Raw genomic sequence first — 23,605 nt, forward strand, 5'->3', positions numbered from 1 at the left:
TGTCCCTATGTGAAGTCTATAGATGCAAAAGCCAATGTTCTGTCTTCTTCTAGTGGTCAGTCAGTGTAACATCAACATTGATTGGTGTTGGCTGGTTTTATATACAGACTGAAGATGCCCCTATGTGAAGTCTATAGATGCAAAAGCCAATGTTCTGTCTTCTTCTAATGGTCAGTCAGTGAAACATCAACATTGATTGGTGTTGGCTGGTTTTATATACAGACTGAAGATGCCCCTATGTGAAGTCTATAGGTGCAAAAGTCAATGTTCTGTCTTCTTCTAGTGGTCAGTGTAAGATCAATATGGATTACTACTTCAAGTTAAGAATACATGTCCCCCTTGTAACCAAAGAAGTTATACTACAAAGCTTACTAACATCATTCCTACTGAGTAACTACTTTCTTCAAAAAACTGTTACACATCTCTCATGGGATCAATTTAAACCCCAGTAGATGCCCCAGTAGATGCCCTCTTTCCAAGAACGTTCTTCACTGGCAATTACTCTTTATCAACACTTCCTTCAGGACTCAAAAAAGAACACCTTTTACCAAACCACAAGAAAGTTTTTCAAACAACAGATTCATAAAAAATAATTGAATCATCTATATTTTAATCGTTAGCCGATTGTTGCCAATCGTGTCAATCAACCACAAACCTCTTGTCATGTAAATGACCTCGAGAATTATGGTGCATCCCTCACCCGGGATCCCATTTATATTGAGGTGTCTGCGACATGTTTCAACACTTAAGGAAAATAACCGGTCTTAATTAGGTCACCTTACTGTGGTCATATTTCATCATCTCGACACTTTGTAGTTATACTCTGTTCAAGTTTCTTCAATTACCTAAAGTACATATGGAAATAGAATCTTTCACTTAAAATTAGTTTTTAGTTAATGAAACTCATTTACATTATGAGATTATCAGAAAATATAATTTGCCATCTAGATTCAAACAAAATATATTTTTTGGAGCACGTTCTGACAAAACACCTGTGTGTACATTACTACTGGAATCTGGGGGTCTTCTTTACTACTAGAATCTGGGGATCATCTTTTCTACTAGAATCTGGGGGTCTTCTTCACTACTAGAATTGGGGGGCCATCTTTACTACTAGAATCTGGGGGTCTTCTTCACTACTAGAATCGGGGGGCCATCTTTACTACTGGAATCTGGGGGTCATCTTTACTACTAGAACCTGGGGGTCTTCTTTAATACTAGAATCTAAGGGTCTTCTTTACTACTAGAATCTGGGTGTCTTTGTTACTACTCGAATCTGAAGGTGGTCTTTACTACTAGAATCTGAGGGTGGTCTTTACTACTAGAATCTGAGGGTGGTCTTTACTACTAGAATCTGGAGGTCTTCTTTACTACTAGAATCTGGGGGTCTATTTTACTCCTAGAATACGGGGTCTTCTTTACTACTAGAATGTGGGGGTCTTCTTTACTACTAGAATCTGGTGGTCTTCTTTACTACTAGAATCTGAGGGTGGTCTTTACTACTAGAATCTGGGGGTCTTCTTTACTACTAGAATCTGGGGGTCTTCTTTACAACTAGAATCTGAGGGTGATCTTTACTACTAGAATCCGGGGGTCATATTTACTACTAGAATCTGGGGGTCATCTTTAGCTTTACCAGTACTCACTGGAGGCCCACTTAGCAACTGCTAATTTTTTAACCTTTTGGGCACATACAGCTTGCTGTTCATTCAATAAATACTACTGCTTTACTTTTTGCACCAGACAACTTTGCTCAGCATCGCTCTCACTTGTGCACGCACCCCACATCCACAGAAGCAGAACGGGAAGTCAGTCATTCTCCTACCAAGCTGCCAAATCCTGGAACGACCTCCCCAACACATCAGGGCCTCCTCCTCACTTCCGCAAGAAGCTGAAGACCTGGCTTTTGAGTTAGTCTTCTTGTGTGAACATCAAGACTTCCTCTACTCAGACCTAGCCTCACCACATGCCTACTCTCACCTACTCAGCGCCTGGATACCCAAACAGGTGACAAGCAGCGCTCTACAAATCCACCTTACATTATACATTTATTGCACAGTAATGCCTCCACTACCAGTTTAAAAATAGGAAAAGCTTAGAGAGAGGCTGAAAGTAAATTACCTTTCATTTGTGCTTACTTTTCCTTTCCCTCATGGTTTTGAATCAATTGGCCATCCATCAGTGGCACAATGATGACTCGTTTGAAAGCTTTGTAGAGATGCCAATGTACTTATTGTTTAGATTATGATTTCTATAACACATGATAGTGTGCCTGACACATCCATATCAGGTTTTCAAGATACTTGAATTTATCTCATGTGAATAACATGCACATTTCGTGCTGAGATGTCTGCTAAGATGCTAGGGGACTCCTAGTGCCTGCTGATAAGGGTTGTGCTGCAGCCCACTTTTTCAATATCTGGTGAACGAGATTGGACCTCATAACTCCTGCAAGCAGTTGTGTAGGAGGTAGTGTATACTTTCTTACCTGTTCTGTACTTCCGCACACAGAGTTGAAGGTTTGTCAGACTAAGACCGTCCACTGGCACGTGATCAGCATGGGCACGACACCGGAGGTGCACTCCATCTTTCTAGACGGCCACACCTTCCTAGTGAGGAACCACCGACACACCTCTCTGGAAATCTCCCCGGCCACCTTCCTGACTGCCGTGATGATGCCGGGCCCAACGGGCAGCTACCGGATGTCCTGCCAGATCCCATCCCACCTGCAAGGTAGGACTTGTGGAAGAGATGTGGGGTCAGAGATGAGCATGAGCAGGTGCCAGCAGAGAAGGAGAAAGAGTGGGGCCAGCCAATCTAGGATGAGCGCAGAAGAGAATGGTAAGATATCAGCCAATGGGAGAGCAGACAAGTGTCCAGGAAAACATGAGTAGGTGCCAGCCTGTGGGGAAGTAGTGGAAATGTATCGGAGAATAGAGAAACCCATCCACTGGGGTGCAGATGATGGTCCCCGAGATGCAGGTCAATGAGAGCAGACAATGGCATTCGACGAGGGTTCAGTGTTGGGGCCCCGGGAGAGTAAGAGAAAGTTCCAGCCAATGGGAAATCTTCTGGGAGTCTCCTGGGAAAGTATGGGATGGGAGCCAATGAAGGGACTTTAGCCAGTGGCTGTTTCAGCAAAGGTGCAGGGGGCAGCAGTGGACTCTGGCAGAGAACATGGGATTAATGACTGGGATCGCAAGAGCTGGTGCCGGCAAGAAAAGTGCCGGCCACAGAGACCTCATGAGGGTCCAGCAAGAGTAGCGCATATACCGTTCAATACAGATCCAGTAGGGATCACTGCAGAGTAGAGCAGATACCAATCAACAGGAAATCAGAGGCGGGTCATGGCAGAAGAGAAGGGTCCTACTGGGAAGAGGTCTTTACAGGATCTGACCAAGGAAAGTGACCTTGCGGTAGGAGCTCACTAAGGTGAAGAGGTCCCTGCAGGAGCTCACTAAGGTGAAGAGGTCCCTGCAGGAGGTCACTAACGAAAAGAATCTTACACTTAAGAGGTCCATGTAGAAGCTAATTACAGACACATGATCCGACAGGGGAAGAGGTCCCTTCCAGAGTTTATTAACGAGGAGGGCCACAGGGAAGAGGCCCCTGCAGGAGCTCACTGAGACCAAGTCCCCGTTAGAGCTCACTAAGGAGTAGAGTCACTAGGATGAGGTTTGTGCAGGAGCTCACTATGAGGGGCGTGCAGGACTCACTACGGAGAGTATCCCAATGGAAGCGGCCCCATTATGAGCTCCCTGCATGAGAAGGGTCTCTCAGGAAAGAGGGCGCGGCGGAAGATCATGAGGGAAAACAGTTCTACTATTAAGAGGTTCCTGCAGGAGATCATGAAGGAAAACATCTACTATGAAGAGGTCCCTTCAGGAGATCATGAAGGAAAAGAGATCTACTATGAAGAGGTCCCTGCAGGAGATCATGAAGGAAAAGAGATCTACTATGAAGAGGTCCCTACAGGAGATCATGAAGGAAAAGAGATATACTATGAAGAGGTCCCTGCAGGAGATCATGAAGGTTAAGAGATCTACTATGAAGAGGTTCCTGCAGGAGATCTTGAAGGAAAAGAGATCTACTATGCAGCGGTCCCTGCAGGAGATCATGAAGGTTAAGAGATCTACTATGAAGAGGTCCCTGCAGGAGATCATGAAGGAAAAGAGATCTACTATGAAGAGGTCCCTGCAGGAGATCATGAAGGAAAAGAGATCTACTATGAAGAGGTCCCTGCAGGAGATCATGAAGGGAAAGAGATCTACTATGAAGAGGTCCCTGCAGGAGATCATGAAGGTTAAGTGATCTACTATGAAGAGGTCCCTGCAGGAGATCATGAAGGAAAAGAGATCTACTATGAAGAGGTCCCTGCAGGAGACCATGAAGGGAAAGAGATCTACTATGAAGAGGTCCCTGCAGGAGATCATGAAGGTTAAGAGATCTACTATGAAGAGGTCCCTGCAGGAGACCATGAAGGAAAAGAGATCTACTATGAAGAGGTCCCTGCAGGAGACCATGAAGGTTAAGAGATCTACTATGAAGAGGTCCCTGCAAGAGATCATGAAGGAAAAGAGATCTACTATGAAGAGGTCCCTGCAGGAGATCATGAAGGAAAAGAGATCTATTATGAAGAGGTCCCTGCAGGAGATCATGAAGGAAAAGAGATCTACTATGAAGAGTTCCCTGCGGGAGATCATGAAGGAAAATAGATCTACTATGAAGAGGTCCCTGCAGGAGATCATGAAGGAAAAGAGATCTACTATGAAGAGGTCCCTGCAGGAGATCATGAAGGTTAAGAGATCTACTATGAAGAGGTCCCTGCAGGAGACCATGAAGGAAAAGAGATCTACTATGAAGAGGTCCCTGCAGGAGATCATGAAGGAAAAGAGATCTACTATGAAGAGGTCCCTGCAGGAGACCATGAAGGTTAAGAGATCTACTATGAAGAGGTCCCTGCAGGAGATCATGAAGGAAAAGAGATCTACTATGAAGAGGTCCCTGCAGGAGATCATGAAGGTAAAGAGATTTACTGTGAAGAGGTCCCTGCAGGAGATCATGAAGGAAAGAGATCTACTATGAAGAGGTCCCTGCAGGAGATCATGAAGGAAAAGAGATCTACTATGCAGCGGTCCCTGCAGGAGATCATGAAGGTTAAGAGATCTACTATGAAGAGGTCCCTGCAGGAGATCTTGAAGGAAAAGAGATCTACTATGAAGAGGTCCCTGCAGGAGATCATGAAGGTAAAGAGATCTACTGTGAAGAGGTCCCTGCAGGAGATCATGAAGGAAAACAGATCTACTATGAAGAGGTCCCTGCAGGAGATCATGAAGGTCAAGGTTAAACCCGTAGCAGCCATTTTGTCAAACACTTGCATAAGGACTACGTTATGCTCTTCAATTGACTTGCCAAAAACAAGGATAACATCTTGGAAGAAGATGACATTTTTGCACTGTCCAAAGGTGTTCCTCGTAATCCTTTGACAGACTTCTGAGGCTGCGCTAACAGAAAGCCATGTTTTCAGTAGCTCCAATCCACTCAGTAGGAGTGGACCAGGCTGAGACAGAAAACATGGAGGCACAATCATGTCTCGAGAATTGTCCGTGATGGCAATGGGATACAGAGAGCTTCACTTGGGTGTGGTATGTTCCCTGGAGCCCATGCCCAAAGGCTGGGAGCTGGACATTGCGGGTTCATGGAGGGGCATCTCACACCAATAGGCTGTGGTGCAATATTTTAGGTGCACACACTTTGTGAGGTTTGGTGCGGAACTGACGTTACGCGGCCCGCCTAGTTTATTATATCATCTGGTCACGTGACCTTGCAAAAAATCACAACTGCATAATCTATTAGGGGTGCTCAGGGAAACACCTCTATGACCATCAACATTGCATTCTTCCTTAACTTTAAATAAAACAAAAATAAACTTTTATAATAACACACAAAAGCTGAATTCTGGAACGTTCCTTTTTCATCGGGTGACCTCTCCAAATGACCTCCTGTGGGTGGTGCTCGCGTTTAGCATTCAGCCCACCACATAGTGTTGGAATCGGTGTGATGGAGTAGGGTTCCTTCTGAGGTTATATCGTGGCAGTCAATGCCCAGAGGCCTCGACTGTAGGGGACCCTGGTGCCAGTGGCCTGGGGCTCGGGCAAGGGTCCTGAGGCCCTTCTGAAACTGGGGAAGGTAACTCTGCTCCACTGAATTCTTCTTCTGTGGTGTGGGGTGGTGGTGGTCTCTCCGTGCACCCATGATGCTCTGACAGATGCCTCATGGAACCTCTTGAGATACAACACATTTCTTGTTTCAGTTTCCTCGCCCCCATGGCGGTCACCATCTTCTTTTTGATATTTGTGACTTGGCACAGAAAGCGTCCAAAAGGCAGGCGGAGCTTGCTTCGTGGGTGGGAGTCTCTTACCAGCACCCGGCCTCAGACTTGGATGTTAGGGACCACAGCCCGTCCGCGTTGCAACATTTTTTAGTTTTGTGTATGCCTCCTGGATGGGGCTGTGCTGTTACTCACTGGGTCTTTTCCTGCAGAGGATGGAGGGGTATTATATCTACCACCCTTCTTCTGAAACAGAGGGTACTAGGGGCACGTGTCCTCAGTGATGGGATGGGGTGGGAGGCAGCAGTCTTTGGAAAAGTCTAGACATCTGTTCCAAGGTTTTGCTGTTCAGTTTGAGCAGTCAGGATTATCTTGTTGCGGCTTCACATGAACAGCTTGGCCTACCCGTTTGTCCAGGGCCAACATGGAGTGATTTTGCGATGCTTTGTGTTCTTGACAGCAAACAGTTGGACCCATCCTGGCCACTGAAATGAGGACCATTGTCTATGTGTAAGTCCCTCACCAGGCCATGAGTGGCCATGACTTTTTCAAACCTTGCTATGGTTTCCCCCACAGATGCAGATGACACGATTTCCACTCCAGGGTACTTTGAAAAATCGTCATTGATGACAAACAGGTGACGGCCATCCAGAAGGCTGCCAAAATCTGCACTGCTGCGGTGTTAGAGGGTTACCGGGCTTGGCTCGGTGATTATGGGCGGAAGAAGGTCTGGGCCAAATGTCGCTTGGCATAAGTTACGCTGCTGCATGATACGTTCAACCAGATCATCCGAGCCCAGGAACTGCACCTTACTACGCAGCCTATTCTCGGTTCTGACGATTCCTTGGTGTGGTCCTTGGGCGAGATCTACCTTGTTCTTCGCTAAACGGGAAGTTATTACTAACCAACGCCCTCTTAGGAGAGAGACATCCATCCTCAGTGACTGTGAGTTCACCCCTCACATGGTGCAGGGATTGCAAAGTGTATCGGGCCTCGGCTGTGTTTTGTGGCAGGTTGGCAATTAAGTTGGCCCATTTCCAGGAGCGGATGGCAGTGCTGGCGGACTGGAGGCAGCCATCAGTCCTTGTCACCTCTATGTTGCCTGGTAGGGAGATGGGAAGAGGGCGAAATCGCTCCATGACCATCTTGACGTACTCCTCCATATCCACTGCTTCCCGAGCTTCTTGGGGATCGGCGGGCCGCGTGTGTGGGACCATGGCTTACACTCAACTGAGAATTGTATTCTTGCAACTGGCAAATACATTTCTCAATCCGTGGTGGAGGTTTTGTTGCTGACCCCGCGAAAAGTGGAATGAGTGGCTTATGGTCGATGTTCACCCTGAACGGGTAGTCATACGGGTACACATGGAAAAGACGGCACCCCCAATGTATCGCGATTGCCTCTTTTTCTATTTGTGAATACCTCTGTTTGGTTGGGGTTAGTTCTCTGCTGGCATAGCAACAGGAGCCCACTATCCTCACTGTTGTTTCTGGGATAGAACAGCTCCGAGGCCCATGGGGCTGGCGTCCATGGAGAGTTCTGCATCGCTTGCTGGATCAAAATATGCCAGGGTTGTGTCCTCAGAGAGTACCTGTTTCGTAGCCTGGAATGCGCTTTTGTGAGTTCTCAGAGCACTTCTGTGGGTTCTGAGAGATTCTGCATGCACTGTACACAGTAAGTCACCATCCCCAAAATTCTTCTGTCATCAGTGACAGTGGTGGGTGCAGGTGTAGCTTGTATGTCTCGGACTCTGGCCGGATCAGGGGCGACTCATTTTTTCGCAGTGGATCGTGAGTCCACTCCTGAAGATGCTTGAACCCCGGCCTCAGCCTGCACAGTTCTTCAATGATGGGGGCATGTACCAGAATGTCATCACTGACAATTAATACCTCATGAGCCCAGCTAGCACCCCGGAGATACTGAACTGATTAAGTTGTAGCCACTGTGCGCTACTCTTTAATGTGGAGTTCTGGAAAAATTCCACCAATCACCGCATGGTGGACTTTTTCTGATGCGAGGCTCCAAATTATGCAAGCCAGATTTGGCATCCCCTGGCGCAATTTTCAAATGTGGGCGGTTGCGGTCAGAGTGCTGAAATTTGAATGGATTTGCTGCCACTGAAATCGATTTTCTACTCGAGCGGTAGCAAAATCAACTTGAATGGCCGCACCCTCTTGTGCAACGGACGGTGCAGTTCACTCTGATTTTTAGCACTGCTCATGGTAGCGGTGCTAAATTGCAGTGAGAGCAGGGCAAGCTGCATATTTTCTGCCTATTGGCGGAATTCTGCGCAATCTCGTGGAGTTGTTCTGTTACTCTGCAGAATGCTGTGGGGTAAAATTTTGCAAGTTCTGCCCATCCTGCATAATATCCTGAAATATCTCAGCTGCGCTGGAAATGCTGAGGCGTTTGCAATGCTGTAATCTGAGGTGGGTTGAGAAGGTTGTTATGTGATGGGAATCAGATGCAAGGAGAATTTGGTGATAGCCTGACCTCAGATTTGTCTTTGAGAACCATTTGGATCCCGATAGTGCTCCGACAAAGTTGTTAACTGTTGGAGCTAGTTGTCTCTCTCTTTTTATGGTAGTGTTGGGAAGACACATATTTACACATATCCTCACCTCTTCCATTTGTTTCAGCTTCCGTGTGACCACAATGGGAGAGATCCATGGTGTTGTCCCTTCCACCTTTCCAATGATGTCTCCTTCTTCCAGCTTGCTGAGTTCAGCCTCTAATTTGGGATGCATGTGGAAAGCTATCCATCTGTGACATAGGGCGACCAGCTGCACAGACTGGTCAATATGCAAAGTACTTCATGGTCCTTGAGACAGCCAATTGCCTTGAAGAGGGGCTCAAACTCACCCAGGAGGGAGTCTACAGCACTGGTATGGACTCCAAAGGCAAAATGTACCAACTGGAGACGTTCAGCAGTGTGGCAGCTGAGAAGCATGTCAGATCCACTCATGGTGACATAGCTCTTGGTTTTGGTGGACCTGCCCTGATGTTCAATGACAAATGTGAAGACTCCGGCAAGTGGGAAACAGGTGCATTAAAGGACTGCCTCCATGTGGGCTGCTCGGGCCTTTGAGAGTTCCTTCGAGGATATCCGCTATGCTCATGCCAGGGAGGAAGTGCTCCAGTAATTTGACAGATGAGCAAACCCCATATCAACTGTGGCCGTATCTCATCAAGCTCATTGGCTCGGGTGTGGGTCCTTGCGAGTTCGAGTGTGGCATGGACCTCATCCACAGATTCCTCAGGTGTCTGCCGAGCCAGGCGGAGCAGGGAATGCTTGTAAACCGGGTTAGCTAAAGGTGCGAAAAGTGCTGTCAAAGCAGCCTTGAGCTTGATGTAGGTGTAAGGAGGGCGAGCTTCAGTTGCCCAATCAGAGAGTTTATGGATGTGAGCAGCCCCTACATGGAGAAGCGTGGAGCGGCATCTATTGGCCTCTGGGCCTACGGCGCTACAGTATGTTTCGAGGCGCTTGACCCATGTAGCCCACTTTGCTGCTTGTGAGGAGGGGCACCAGATATGATGAAAGATTCAATGGCCGGGACGGAGGACATCGAGCCACTGTTTGTATGCTGCACTTGTGAAGTGGACAGCTGTGGTCAAACTGTGACTGGCCGCGCCTCGGATAGCTGATGAGAATTAGTGTTGAGGCATGTATTGCCACCAGATGGGGGTGGGTAGGGCACGTGAATGAAGAACAAAGAAAACACACACACCAAGCCCATCTGTGGGTGCAGTCGTGTAATGACGAAGTAGGGGAGCTGTGAGGCTCGCTTCAAAGACTGCCGCCCTGAAATGGCTGCTAGTCGAGGTGGGATCTTGCTCCGTGCAGGTCTGCACCGTGCCCAAAGGCCAGCAGCCCATTTCTGATCTCATGGGTCCCAAGATGGCGGCTGGGTGTGGGCGGGAGTGAATGCTGCGTGGGGTGGCACCTCTATGATGGCAGACACCGGCTAGTACTATGCTCACCTCTGGAAAGTGTGGCTCTGAGAGTCCCTGAGGCAGCCGACAGGTGCTTGGACTGTCGCCGATGTGAGCCAGGATGAGGTGTACCCCTTTTGGTGGGATGCAGGCCCTCAGCGAGAGTGAGACACTGGGCGGGTGAGCCCTGCAGCCCGTGTCCAGAGACTGGGAGCTGCACAATGCGGGCTCAGGGAGGGGCACTTCATACCAACAGGCCGTGTGAGGGCCGCCCTGGTGCAATAATTCAGGTGCACGCAGTTAGTGAGGTTTGATGTGGGACTGCCCTTATGCGGCCTCGCCCCATTTATTATATTCCGCGGTCAGGTGACCTTGGGACAAACCACACTGCATAAGCTATTAGGGGAGCTCTGGGAAACACCATTATGGCCATTACATTACAGGTTGTTGAATGTAGGGCAAAACATTTCAGGAGAGGACACAACAGGGTGAGTGAATTCTTGTGTAATAATACTATTGACCAGTAGAGGGCGCTTTGAACTCAGGCACGCAAACTTAGAGCAGCTGAAGCCAATGAGGCATGTGAGTGAGAGTCCGCCGCCTGTACTCACTGCTCATGCGCTGGTGCCTAGAGTCACACAAGGCATAGGAGGGAATGTATTCATTTATTTATGCAGTTTTATATAGTGCAGACTTTACCCAAAGGTGTCAGAGCGCTTCACAATAGAACCCAATAGGTTACAAGAGGAAAATGTACATATTTACACGTTACAGAAACAAACGAGATAGATGAAAAAGTAAAATAAAACAATAGGTGGCAGTCACAAAGAAAACAAAAACAAATTAGGATGAGGATCGTGCAGGCATAGATTACATATTAACAACATTGAAAGAACTTCCTTGAGGGACATGAAAAGGGATGTCTTAATTCTGGAAGAGTCTTTGGAAGAGAAGAGATTTTAGGTCAGTTTTGAAGGTCTGGGTAGAGGTGGTGGTACAGAGTAGTGGAGGAAGAGAGTCACACCAGACATAGGAGAGCATGTGCTGGTGCCTAGAGTCACACAAGGCATATGAGGGTAAGTGCTAATGCCTAGAGTCACCCAAGGCATAGGAGGGTAAGTACTAGTGCCTAGAGTCACCCAAGGCATAGGGGGTGTGTGCTGGTGCCTAGAGTCACACCAGACACAGGAGGGTATGTACTGGTGCCTAGAGTCACAGAAGGCATAGGAGGGCATGTGCTGGTGCCTGGAGCACCACAAGGCTTAGGAGGGTATGTACTGGTGCCTAGAGTCACAGAAGGCATAGGAGGGCATGTGCTGGTGCCTGGAGCACCACAAGGCTTAGGAGGGTATGTACTGGTGCCTAGAGTCACACAAGGAATAGGAGGGTGTGTGCTGGTGGTGCAGATTAGGGCATACAAATTCTCTCTACTTCCACGGATAGAGTAATTTCACAGATACACGCACATGCACTCATCATACACTTGGGCCCATTTCACTAACATATACTCGATTACTCTATCAGCACTGAACCTGTGGAGAGAAAACTCCTAAACACCCTGTATCTACAGTAAGGCCAATAGGATCAGTTTGACACTGTCTTGAGTCATGATCTAAACAATCTAAACAACAATAATCAAAATAGAGTACTCAATAACTGACAAGAAATAACCACCAACACTGTATTTAAAATAATGGTACTTTATCTAAAATTAGTCAAAGAAAATCAATCAAAGTAAATCATTATTCTCATAATTACCTATTCTAGCTAAATGTCATGAATGGGTCAGGACAGGTCTCTCAGTAGAAGTCTCCCAAGTCGCCGTCCTCACAGCATCGATCCTCACCAACGCAGGTTTGGGAAGAAGTGGCCTTAGACCCTCTCTAGGCTAACAATACTTATAGTAAATCTTGCAAATTAAAGAAACATAAAATGTTCTAATTATCCGCTGAACCACTGAGCAGAGCGAGCAGGAAAGGATGTAGCATCGCTACATTTGGGAAAATCTCCGCTCAGAAAAATCACAAAAATAAAAAGACGGAAGAAGGAAACTCGAGTTTTGCAAATGTTTCTTTCACGTTCACATTTCCTCGGAACCAGCGCTGTAATCACAAAGCTCATTGTGGCTCCTTTGTCCTCCAAGGACACTTGGACTCTCGCCCAGAACTGCTGTCCTCACGGAAAACTTTTAAACCAGGCGAAGACTGTGGTCAGATGACTCTCGACCATGTTCAGCAAGGCCTTCTCATCAAAATTCGATTACTCGAGTACAGGCTTTAAACGGCAGCCATTTTACGATAGGCCAAAACGTACCATCTTAATTAAAAGAGACAAAAACAACGTTACCACAGCATAGTGATTAAACAGTGTTAACCCCACTAATACCCTTATGTGTATGTAATTATCTAGCCTTTGCAACACAGAAAAGCATTAGTACACGTTATTTCAAAAGCGTTTTGTGCTTTAAAACAAACAGCACTTAGCAACATTCATTTAATTAAACCCGCACATTATTATTAAGCAACATGAATGCATTCCCACGTGTAGTTTTCTCTTGTTAGTTCGTGTTGATTAATCAGAATGTTCACACAAAACAAATAATTAACGTTACAAATTAATATTTTTAATTTTCGACATATAGACAAACCGGAGCTTAAAAACCCAATAGATTTTCAACAGAAAACTCTGCTCCAGCAATCGCCCCTTTGGTGATATTATCACCAAATAAACAACCCAAAAAAAAAAGAAAAATGTAGGAAAATTTAGTCCCATTTTAGGAGAAATTGGAAATGTCTTTTTCTCCTTACACAACACTACACACCAGACTCCCTTTCATCATCCCTCTTTGTTTCCAAGTAAACACTCTCCCTCAATTCTTCTAATTCTATTTCTTGTGGTTCTCTTTTTGACCTTTTTTTTCTCTTTTCTATATTTCTTTTGATTAATTTCTTTTTCCCTCCCCTGTTTTTACAACACAAACACACCAATCTTAGTATCAATAAAGCAACAATTATACAGGTCAAAGGAAACAATATCTTACCTATAATAGTACTACCTATTTTTGCAATAAAACTCTTAACAGCAACTATTTTATTAGCTATTTTGGTCAAAATACTTTCAGCTTCTAGTGGTACTAATTCTTCATGCAAATCAGTAATATTTTTGATATAGACCTTCAGGTCTTTGCTTTCGTCTGGAATGTAAGTGCAACAATGTTGAACTTTCAGCATTCCACAGACTCCACCCTCTTTGGCCAATAGAATATCAAGGGCAAGTCGATTTTGCATATGAAAGATCTTTGGAAAGACCAGGCCCACATAACACGTGCCATACCAATGGTCAGGCAACCTGTAATAAGCCTTGTTCCCACAAACATAATACACTCCTGGGAAAATTGGATCTTCTCCTCCCTTGAAACCCCATCCTGTCGCAATGAAGTATGTATCATGACACTCACTAGTCCCAATAAAATATGTATCATATTGGGATTTCCTCCTTGTAACGCACAGCTTACCTTTCTGTGGAGCATCTAGAGCTAAAGTTGGACTAGCCCCATTTCTCAATTCTTTTCCCATCTCAATGTCCCAAATTGTCTCACTCATTTTATATTTCCCTGCCTTTTCATGCATGCTCATTCTCCTTTCCTCCACCATGTTTAGGAAAGCCTTCTCCTATTCTTTCAGACTGCAAGTTAAATTGTTCTTAAAAATGTAATCTAATGTTAATTCTTCTTTTTCAATAAAAATCTCACCAAAAATATTAGCTTCTTTAGCTGGATTCAGCTTTTTGTTCATAGGCAATTGCCCAAAAATGTTATCTTTGTTAGACATCTCATAATCTATTTTCCCTAACAAATAAAAAACACTACTCAACACACTACAAGAAATTCCATACGTAGCTGGTAAATGGTGATAAGTAACACCCTCTGAAACGGATGCAGGTAACTGCATACATACGTAGCAATCCCTAACTTCCATTGTCTTCACATATTCATATAACAATTTCGAAAAAACATTGCTAGAAAAAACATTAATTGACCTATCTTTATGTATGTAAGTATTACTAATTTTAGTTGGAACTACTTTTTGTGAACTCTTCCCTACATTAGTCACATTCTCTGTATGCATCTCAAATGTACCTATTGTAACTCTAAAAGTAACTAATAAAGCTAATACACCCCATAGTAGCATTAATAATCCAGTACAGCAGCAGCACATTTTACACCATCTTCTTAGGAAGGCACATCTACTTTGATTATTCTCTGTTAGCCATTTTACTACTTTGACCGTGTCTTTTGACTTAGCCTCTACTACTCCACTACTGGAATTACTAGAACTCTGGATTACTTCAAACAACTAAATTTTCAGTCTTTCTTCTTTTCACTTTTCTCCAAGTGATTTCTTCTGTTCACTCAATTTGGATACTTATCACTCTTTACTTCATTTTCTTCAACATCAAATTGTATTAAATCTCCAACAATATCCTCAGTATCCGACTGTTGGAAGGCGGACCCCGAGGAGTCGGTGAGACCACCAAGGGGGGGCCCTCACACTGCACGAAGTAGCCGAGCGCTGCCGAGAAGTCTCCTGAGAGATCCTTCTCCTATCACGTACTAGCACAGTAACACCACCACACAGGACTCAAGGAGGTTGTCTCAAGACAAGCAATTCTTTATCAGCATTAAAAAGGGTACGAGGTCAATATTTACACGAAGGGATCGAGGGATCCACCAAAAGTCTCAGTGTCTCTTTGGAAGGGTAGGGGTAGCGGGACAGTCTTTGGCAGGAGTGCGGTACGAGGGTACCTGGGGCCCAGTTCTTATCCTCAAGCTGGAGGACCTCCGGATCTCGGAGGGGTCGAGCCGCGACGGCGTCAGCAGGGCTCTGGCGTACAGTTCGTGGAGAGCCGCGATCAAATCAGCAGGGCTCTCAAGATGGTTTCTGCTCAGCTCGAGCCGCGACGTCGTCAGCAGGGCTCCGAGGGAGGTTTCAGCGAGGTTGGGCCGCGACAGCGTCAGCAGGGCTCCGATGTTCCGGGTGGCTTCAAAGGGTTCACAAGAAGGAGCCGCGACGCAGTCAGCAGGGCTCGTGATGGTTCCGACAAAAGTTCTTCTCCGTAGGGTCAGCCGCGATTCAATCAGCAGGGCTCTCGACTCCGGGATACAACTCCGATCTGTGGCGGGGTCGCCCCAGATATAGGTCTGGAGCCCTTTGATGTCCGGACCCAGGCGCCCGGGGGGGGCGTAGAGGCCGGGTGGAGGTGGCCAGACGCCCAGCAGGAGAGGCGTAAGGCCCAAGAGAGTTGCAGGCCGATCACACCTAGAGAGGGGAGGACAGTTGGGGGTCTCATCGATACTGTCCTCCGCCGGGGGCGATGAATGGTTCCTGCGGCACCCCCTGGCCAGTTTGTGGTGCCTCGATGTCGGGGCTTCGCTGGGGTCGAGGCCGGGTTGAGCGGGGTCGCGCTGGCTGGTGCACAGAGTCACGTGGATGCCAACAAGATGGCGGAGCCACGAGGGGTATGCGACCTCGTGCAGCTCAGGATGAAGGGTCTCGGTGCAGTTCAGAAGGGTGGCCCGTGAAGGCCGGGGCGGGGAACGGGCACAATCCACGGGGGTAAGGACCACGCCACGAGGCCGGGTCCAACAGGCGTCCCCCCCAGCCGAAGGCATGGAGAGTCACCCATCTCCTTGGGGATTCTCCTCGTCAAGGCGGAAGAAGCGGGACAGGCCGTCGGCGTTGGCGTGGTCATTGCCGGGCCGGTGTTCAACATCAAAGTCCATCCCTTGTAGCGAGATGGACCACCGCAGCAGCTTGGGGTTCTCGCCCCGCATTTGCATTAACCACCGCAGGGGCCGGTGGTCGGTCTGGACCCGGAAGTGGGTACCGAAGAGGTAGGGCCGGAGCTTCTTGAGGGCCCATACTACAGCAAAGGCTTCACGCTCGATGGTGCTCCATCGTTACTCCCGGGGCAGTAGCCGTCTGCTGATGAAGGCCACTGGTCGGTCGAGCCCCTTTTCATCGGCCTGGGACAGAACGGCCCCGATCCCATACTCGGAGGCGTCCGTCTGCACCACGAACTCCTTATTGTAGTCAGGGGCCTGCAGCACAGGGGCAGTACACATTGCTGTCTTTAGGGTGTCGAAGGCTGCTTGGCAGCGGGGTGTCCAGTGCACCTTCTTGGGCTGCTTTTTGGACGTTAGCTCTGTGAGGGGGCCAACAATGCTCCCATAGTCCCGGATAAACCGCCGGTAGTATCCGGTGAGACCCAGGAAGGCCCGGACAGCGGTCTGGGTAGTGGGGGGTTCCCAGGCCTGGATGGCATCTATTTTCGGTTGGAGAGGGGCCACCTGCCCGCTCCCCACTTGATGGCCCAGGTAGGTCACGGATCCGTGGCCGATCTGGCATTTGCTGGCCTTGATCGTGAGCCCGGCCCGCTGGAGGGCGGCCAGGACGGCTTTGATGTGAAGGAGGTGCTCTGCCCAGTGGTTGCTGTACACGGCAATGTCATCTAGGTAGGCCGCGCTGAAGGCCTCAAGCCCGGCCAAAACCTTGTTCACCAGTCTTTGGAAAGTGGCCGGGGCATTCTTCATTCCGAAGGGCATCACCCGAAAGTGGTAATGCCCATCCGGGGTCGAAAAGGCGGATCTTTCTTGGGCGCCGGGGGTGAGCTGGATCTGCCAGTACCCGGCGGTGAGGTCCAGCGTGCTCAGGTAGCGAGCGGCCCCTAAGCGGTCGATGAGTTCGTCGGCCCGGGGTATAGGGTGGGCGTCCGTCTTGGTCACTGCATTCAGGGCTCGGTAGTCCACGCAGAATCGTAACTCCGGGGGGTGGCCGGGAGCTGCGGCCTTTGGCACCAGGACGACAGGGCTGGCCCACGGGCTGTCGGAGGGTTCGATGACCCCCAGGGCCAGCATCTTTGCTACTTCGGCCTGGATGCATGCCCGCACTCGGTCGGGTACCCGGTAGGCTCTGTGTCGCACGGGGGGGCTCTCCCCGGTGTCGACGTCGTGGACGCACCAGTGGGTCACCCCCGGGGTGAGGGAGAAGAGGGCTGCGTAGTCCTGCAGCAGTTGCTGGCAGTCGTTGCGCTGTTCCGGAGTCAGGGAAGAGGCGAGTTGGACACCTTTGATGGATCCATCATGGACGTTGGACTGCAAGAGGTCGGGCAGGGGCTCGGAGTCGTCCTCACCCCCCTCGTCGGTCGCCAGTAGCAGGCTCAGTTCGGTCCGGGCAAAGTGGGGTTTTAGCCTGTTAGCATGTAGGACCCGGAGGGGGTTCCGGGGGGACTCCAGGTCGACCAGGTAGGTGACGGGACTTTTCTTCTCCACTACCTTGAAGGGCCCGGTCCACTTGTCCTGGAGGGCGCCGGGTTCAACCGGGGCCATGACCCATACTTTCTGACCTGGCTCGAATTCTAGGGTAGAGGAGTTCCGATCGTACCACCGCTTCATGTCCTCCTGGCTGGCCTCGAGGTTGGCTTCGGCCATGGCTCGGAACTTGCGGGTCTGGTTTCGGAGGGTCAGGAGGTATCGGTAGACGTCAGGAGGGGCGCCTTGGGGCTTCGTCTCCCAGCCCTCCTTGACCAGGCTGAGCGGTCCGCGGACCGGGTGTCCGTACAATAGTTCAAACGGGCTGAACCCTAGGGACTTCTGCGGGACCTCCCGATAGGCAAACAGGAGGCACGGCAGCAGGACATCCCATCTCCGCCTGAGGGGCTCTTCCAGGCCCTGGATCATTCCCTTTAATGTTCTGTTGAACCGCTCAACCAGTCCGTTCCCCTGAGGGTGATAGGGGGTCGTGAACTTGTACGTGACCCCGCACTGCTGCCACAGGGACCGCATGTATCTGGAAATAAAGTTCGTGCCTCTGTCGCTCACCACTTCGCGGGGAAATCCCACTCGGGAGAAGATCCCCATTAAGGCCCGGCCTACCACGGGGCCGTTATGGTTCTTAGCGGGACCGCCTCCGGGTACCTGGTGGCGTGGTCCACGAGGACCAGGATGAAGCGGTGGCCCAGGGCGGTCTGGGGGTCCAGGGGCCCCACGATATCGATTCCGACCCGTTCGAACGGGGTGCTGACGGCTGGAAAGGGCTGGAGGGGGGCCTTGACCCGACCCCCTGTCTTCCCGCTGGCTTGGCAGGTCTGGCAGGACCGGCAGGGGTTGTCCACGTCTCTCCACATCCGGGGCCAGTAGAAGTGGGTCACCAGACGGCTGTACGTTTTGTCTTGCCCCAAGTGTCCAGCGAGGGGCACATCATGTGCCAGGTTGAGCAGGAACTCCCGGAAGCGGAGGGGGACCACCAATACTCGGCTGGCCCCGAGTTCTGCCACTTTTTGCTCACTGTATAGCAGGCCCTCGGCCCAGTAGACCCAGTGGGTGCCGGTCTGGTCCCCGTTGGTTTGGGCGGACGCTTGTTGGCGGACCCCTTCGAGAGTGGGGCAGAACTGCTGCTCTTGCTGGAACTGCTCCCGGGTGGGGCCCCCTTCGTGTCGCCATTGTGTCAGCTCTGGTAGGGCGCACGGGGAAGCAATCTCTTCGGGGGAGGATTCACTAGGTCCAGGGTTGGTGTCCGCCTCCCCCTCGCTGCTGGCGGGAGGGGGTGCGAGCCCCTCGGGCTGGGCGGCCCCGGAGGCCAAGGATGAGCGGGGGGCCCGAGCGGTCATGGACCGGGTGATGGCGCAGGCCCAGTCAGAAAGTCCCAGCATTCGGAGGTGCTCTCGTCGCTCTACTTGAGCCCAGGGGGAACTCTCCAAGTCGTTCCCCAGGAGGCAGTCTACAGGGGCGTCGTCGCGTACCGTCACCTTCAGCAGGCCCGTCACCCCTCCCTACTCGAAGGGGACCAGGGCCATCTGGCACAGGCTTTCGCTGTTGTCGGCCGTCCGGACGGGGCACAGCACATTCGGTAGGATCTGTTCGGGGGTCACCAGGTGGCAGCGGACAGCGGTGACACTGACGCCGGTGTCACGAAGGGCTTCGGCCCGTTGTCCATTGACCGTGACCTGCTGCCGGTACTTCTGGGTGTTGCTTGGGATGGGGGTGCAGGGTACCATTTCTCGGCTACCCAGGCAGACCAGGGACATGGCTGCCGGCTCCCATTCAGTGGTCCCTCGGTCGAGGGTCTCTTCTTCCTCTTCTCCTTCTCCCAGGGCGGCGGCCGCCAGCTGTCGGGGCGGGGGCCCGCCGGCCCCGTTTCTTCAGTTCAGGGGGCAGACCGGATCGCTGGCATAGTGTCCGGTTTGTTGGCAGCCGTAGCACGTTACTGGTGGCCGTGGTCCGGGTCTGGCCGGGGGCGCCCCCCTTCGGGCTAGGCTCGGGGAGAGTTGTTGCTGTGGTGGCCCTCGAGGGGGGCTCCTGGGGGCCCCGGCGGGATGGTCTCGGTTCCTGTTCAGCCCTCCCCCTCCACCGCGTTGGCGGGGGGGTCCGGTGGGGTTCCTCTGGTACTCCCCCATTGAGTTCCGGGGGACCCGGGAGTTGACCCATCGATCGGCCTCGACGGCGAGTTTTCGCGGGTCGGTCATTTTGCTGTCGAGGAGGTGTTGTCTCAGTTCCACGAAGCAATTGTTGGAGAGATGTTCCCACACGATGAGGTCGACCAGCTGCCCGTAGGTGGTTACTTTGCTACCTCTGATCCACCCTTCTAGGGCCCGACTGAAAAAGTCCACATATTCCACCCAGGTGGTACCCGGGATTTTCTTGCAGTCTCTGAACCGCTGGCGGTACATTTCCGCGGTTAGTCCGTAGCGGGTGAGCAGGGCCTCCTTCATGTGATCGTAGGAGGTCATCACCTCCTCCGGCAGCTGGAGCAGTGTGTCTCGACCCTCACTCAGGAACCGCCCCCACAGGCCCGCGCCCCAGTCTTTTCGGGTCATGGCCACCTCGTAGGCCTTGAACCATTGTTGGATATCGTCATTCTTGTAGTACTCCTTGACGACCTCTTTCGGGATATGTACCTTGGTCTCGGAAGGTGGTAGAGTGTCTCTAGTACTGGGGGCGTTGGTCCCCCCATTCTTGGCCTTGATTTCGAGCTCCTTGAGACTGCGCTCGTGCTCAAGGGTCAGTTTCTTTTCCTCCAACTCCCGGTGTCGTCTCTTCTCTTCTATCTCCTCTTGAAGCCGTAGCTGCTCTAGGGCCAGTTTCTTTTCTGCCAGCTGGAGTTCGCCGTCCAGCCGCAGTCGTGCGAGCTCCAATTCGTGGTTCCGGACCTTCTCCCGCTGTCGTATCTCCTCTTCGGAGAGGCCGGTTTCTAGGCTCTTTCTTCCTCCGGTTGCCGGAGTCAGTGCGGTGGATGTGGCCTCAGTCAGGGGCAAGGGACCTTCTTCCTGGGAGGGGCCTGCCCCGGCCTCCAGCCATGTCCTCAGAGCTTTCTGCATCTCCTCTTTGGTACCTAGGCCGGTGGTTGCAATGCCTTTGTCCTTGCAGAACTGTTTTAATTCTTTGTGCGTATATTCTTCCAGCCGTTCGGGCTGGAACTCCATTGTTGCGTTGTTTTCCTGGCTGCTCATGATTACTGTTCGCTTGGATGGGTAGCTAGTGGGTACTGGCTGGTACATACTGCGTTCGGCTCGGATCCCGTCGCTGGCCACCAAATGTTGGAAGGCGGACCCCGAGGAGTCGGTGAGACCACCAAGGGGGGGCCCTCACACTGCACGAAGTAGCCGAGCGCTGCCGAGAAGTCTCCTGAGAGATCCTTCTCCTATCACGTACTAGCACAGTAACACCACCACACAGGACTCAAGGAGGTTGTCTCAAGACAAGCAATTCTTTATCAGCATTAAAAAGGGTACGAGGTCAATATTTACACGAAGGGATCGAGGGATCCACCAAAAGTCTCAGTGTCTCTTTGGAAGGGTAGGGGTAGCGGGACAGTCTTTGGCAGGAGTGCGGTACGAGGGTACCTGGGGCCCAGTTCTTATCCTCAAGCTAGAGGACCTCCGGATCTCGGAGGGGTCGAGCCGTGACGGCGTCAGCAGGGCTCTGGCGTACAGTTCGTGGAGAGCCGCGATCAAATCAGCAGGGCTCTCAAGATGGTTTCTGCTCAGCTCGAGCCGCGACGCCGTCAGCAGGGCTCCGAGGGAGGTTTCAGCGAGGTTGGGCCGCGACAGCGTCAGCAGGGCTCCGATGTTCCGGGTGGCTTGAAAGGGTTCACAAGAAGGAGCCGCGACGCAGTCAGCAGGGCTCGTGATGGTTCCGACAAAAGTTCTTCTCCGTAGGGTCAGCCGCGATTCAATCAGCAGGGCTCTCGACTCCGGGATACAACTCCGATCTGTGGCGGGGTCGCCCCAGATATAGGTCTGGAGCCCTTTGATGTCCGGACCCAGGCGCCCGGGGGGGGCGGAGAGGCCGGGTGGAGGTGGCCAGACGCCCAGCAGGAGAGGCGCCAGGCCCAAGAGAGTTGCAGGGCGATCACACCTAGAGCGGGGAGGACAGTTGGGGGTCTCATCGATACTGTCCTCCGCCGGGGGCGATGAATGGTTCCTGCGGCACCCCCTGGCCAGTTCGTGGTGCCTCGATGTCGGGGCTTCGCTGGGGTCGAGGCCGGGTTGAGCGGGGTCGCGCTGGCTGGTGCACAGAGTCACGTGGATGCCAACAAGATGGCGGAGCCACGAGGGGTATGCGACCTCGTGCAGCTCAGGATGAAGGGTCTCGGTGCAGTTCAGAAGGGTGGCCCGTGAAGGCCGGGGCGGGGAACGGGCACAATCCACGGGGGTAAGGACCACGCCACGAGGCCGGGTCCAACACCGACTTTTCTCCAATGTCAGTCAAGATTACTTTCAGGATTTCACCTGTATCTTCCTCAACCACTTCTTGTACGGTCACCTCTGGATTTCCTTGACTTTCTGCCTCTTCACCTTCAGACAGTGCCACGTACGTCCATTCCGGCGACCTATACTTCTGTTTAGGTTTTCTTATCCTTTTGATCTCCTCTGGTTCTTTTGACTCTTTTCTCTTTTCACCTTTTGCTGGATTCTGACTCGACACCTCATTCACTTGTTCAGCTTTCGAGGTATTTGCTCGTATCAGTCTGTATCTCAGCCTCTTTATTCTGTTGTTAGGCCAAAGATCTCCTCTTATAACCTTTTTTGGTCTTGTTTCTTTATTATTTCTTTCTCCAATCCAAGTTCTCTTTCTCAGAATTCGACCCTCTGATTTCTCATTCTCACTTTCATCCGATTCTGTTTCAAATGCCTCTTGTTCTTCAGCAGTTTTCTTTCGCTCCACAGTCTTTTCCACCACTGTTTGAGACTTCCCTATTTCTGTCCCTCCTCGGGTCTCCGACACGCAATCTTCCTGCTGTCTACTTGTCCCTTCACCTAGCTTATCAAGAATGTTCCCTACACCTCCTCGGGGGTCTTCCGCAATCTGTCCCTCTCTATCTTCTTCTGACCCTGCTTCTTCAGGTATAATCTCAAGTGGTTCTTCAATCTCCTTTTCTGATTCAGGAGTAGTCTCTGTGGAATTGCTTTTCTCTCTTCTTTTCCCTCCACTGCTTTTTGGAACTTCAGGCTCTCTTACAGAATCTGATCTCTTTTCTGAGACTCTCAATGGTTCTCTTGAAGCCTCCCCTGATTCTCTTTCTGAACTTCGATTTTTCCTCACTGGTTCTGTGTCTTCATCATCACTGGAATCTGACTCTTCAAAATACTCCTTACCAGTCCCATCCTTTGGGTTTGGAACTCTAAGAGTATGACTTGCATGTACCCAGTTTTTCACACCAGCACACTTCACTGCAGTTGTCGTAGTCAGAATGACTTGTCTTGGCCTTCCCCACCTTGGAACCAAGCAATTTCTTCTTCTGTGTACTTTAATCCTCACCCAATCCGCTGGACTCAGATCATGAGCTTGCTTCTTCTCAAGTGTGGTAGCGTCTTCTCCAACCTGGTGAAACACAGAATGAATTGCGTCAGCCAGGCCTTTACAGTAATCCAAAATCATGTCATCAGTTATTGTCATCAACTTATTGACAGGTACAAATGCATGACGCATTGCACGTCCCATCAAAATCTCATGTGGACTCAAACCAGTAGTTCTATCTGGAGTAGATCTAATAGTCATTAGCACTAGAGGCAAGACATCAGGCCATTTCATTCCAGTGGCTAAACACATCTTACCAATCCTGTTCTTGATCGTGCCATTCATCTGCTCCACCACGCCAGAAGCCTCTGGCCTGTATGCACAATGTAGCTTCTGCTGTATGCTCAATGCTTCACAAATCAAACTCATGAGCTCATTATAGAAGTGTCCACCTCTATCAGACTCAATCGTTACTGGAAACCCGTACCTCGGAATCAACTCTCTTAACAGTAACTTTGCCACTGTTACTCCATCATTTCTCCTA

The 23,605-nt window shown here is 50.4% G+C and overlaps 1 protein-coding gene across 1 annotated transcript in view; it reads left to right on the forward strand.

The window, feature by feature from the left end:
- The window catches only part of F8 (coagulation factor VIII), a 589,495-nt gene that overhangs the window by 252,238 nt on the left and 313,652 nt on the right, over positions 1-23,605 (forward strand). The window contains exons 6-7 of the mRNA XM_085630970.1: positions 284-390; positions 2,512-2,733. Of these exons, the coding sequence (XP_085487096.1) occupies positions 284-390; positions 2,512-2,733 (329 nt within the window). The remainder of the gene's footprint in view (positions 1-283; positions 391-2,511; positions 2,734-23,605) is intronic.

Source organism: Triturus cristatus, chromosome 10, assembly GCF_964204655.1.
Source record: "Triturus cristatus chromosome 10, aTriCri1.1, whole genome shotgun sequence".
Classification (NCBI taxonomy): Eukaryota; Metazoa; Chordata; class Amphibia; order Caudata; family Salamandridae; genus Triturus; species Triturus cristatus.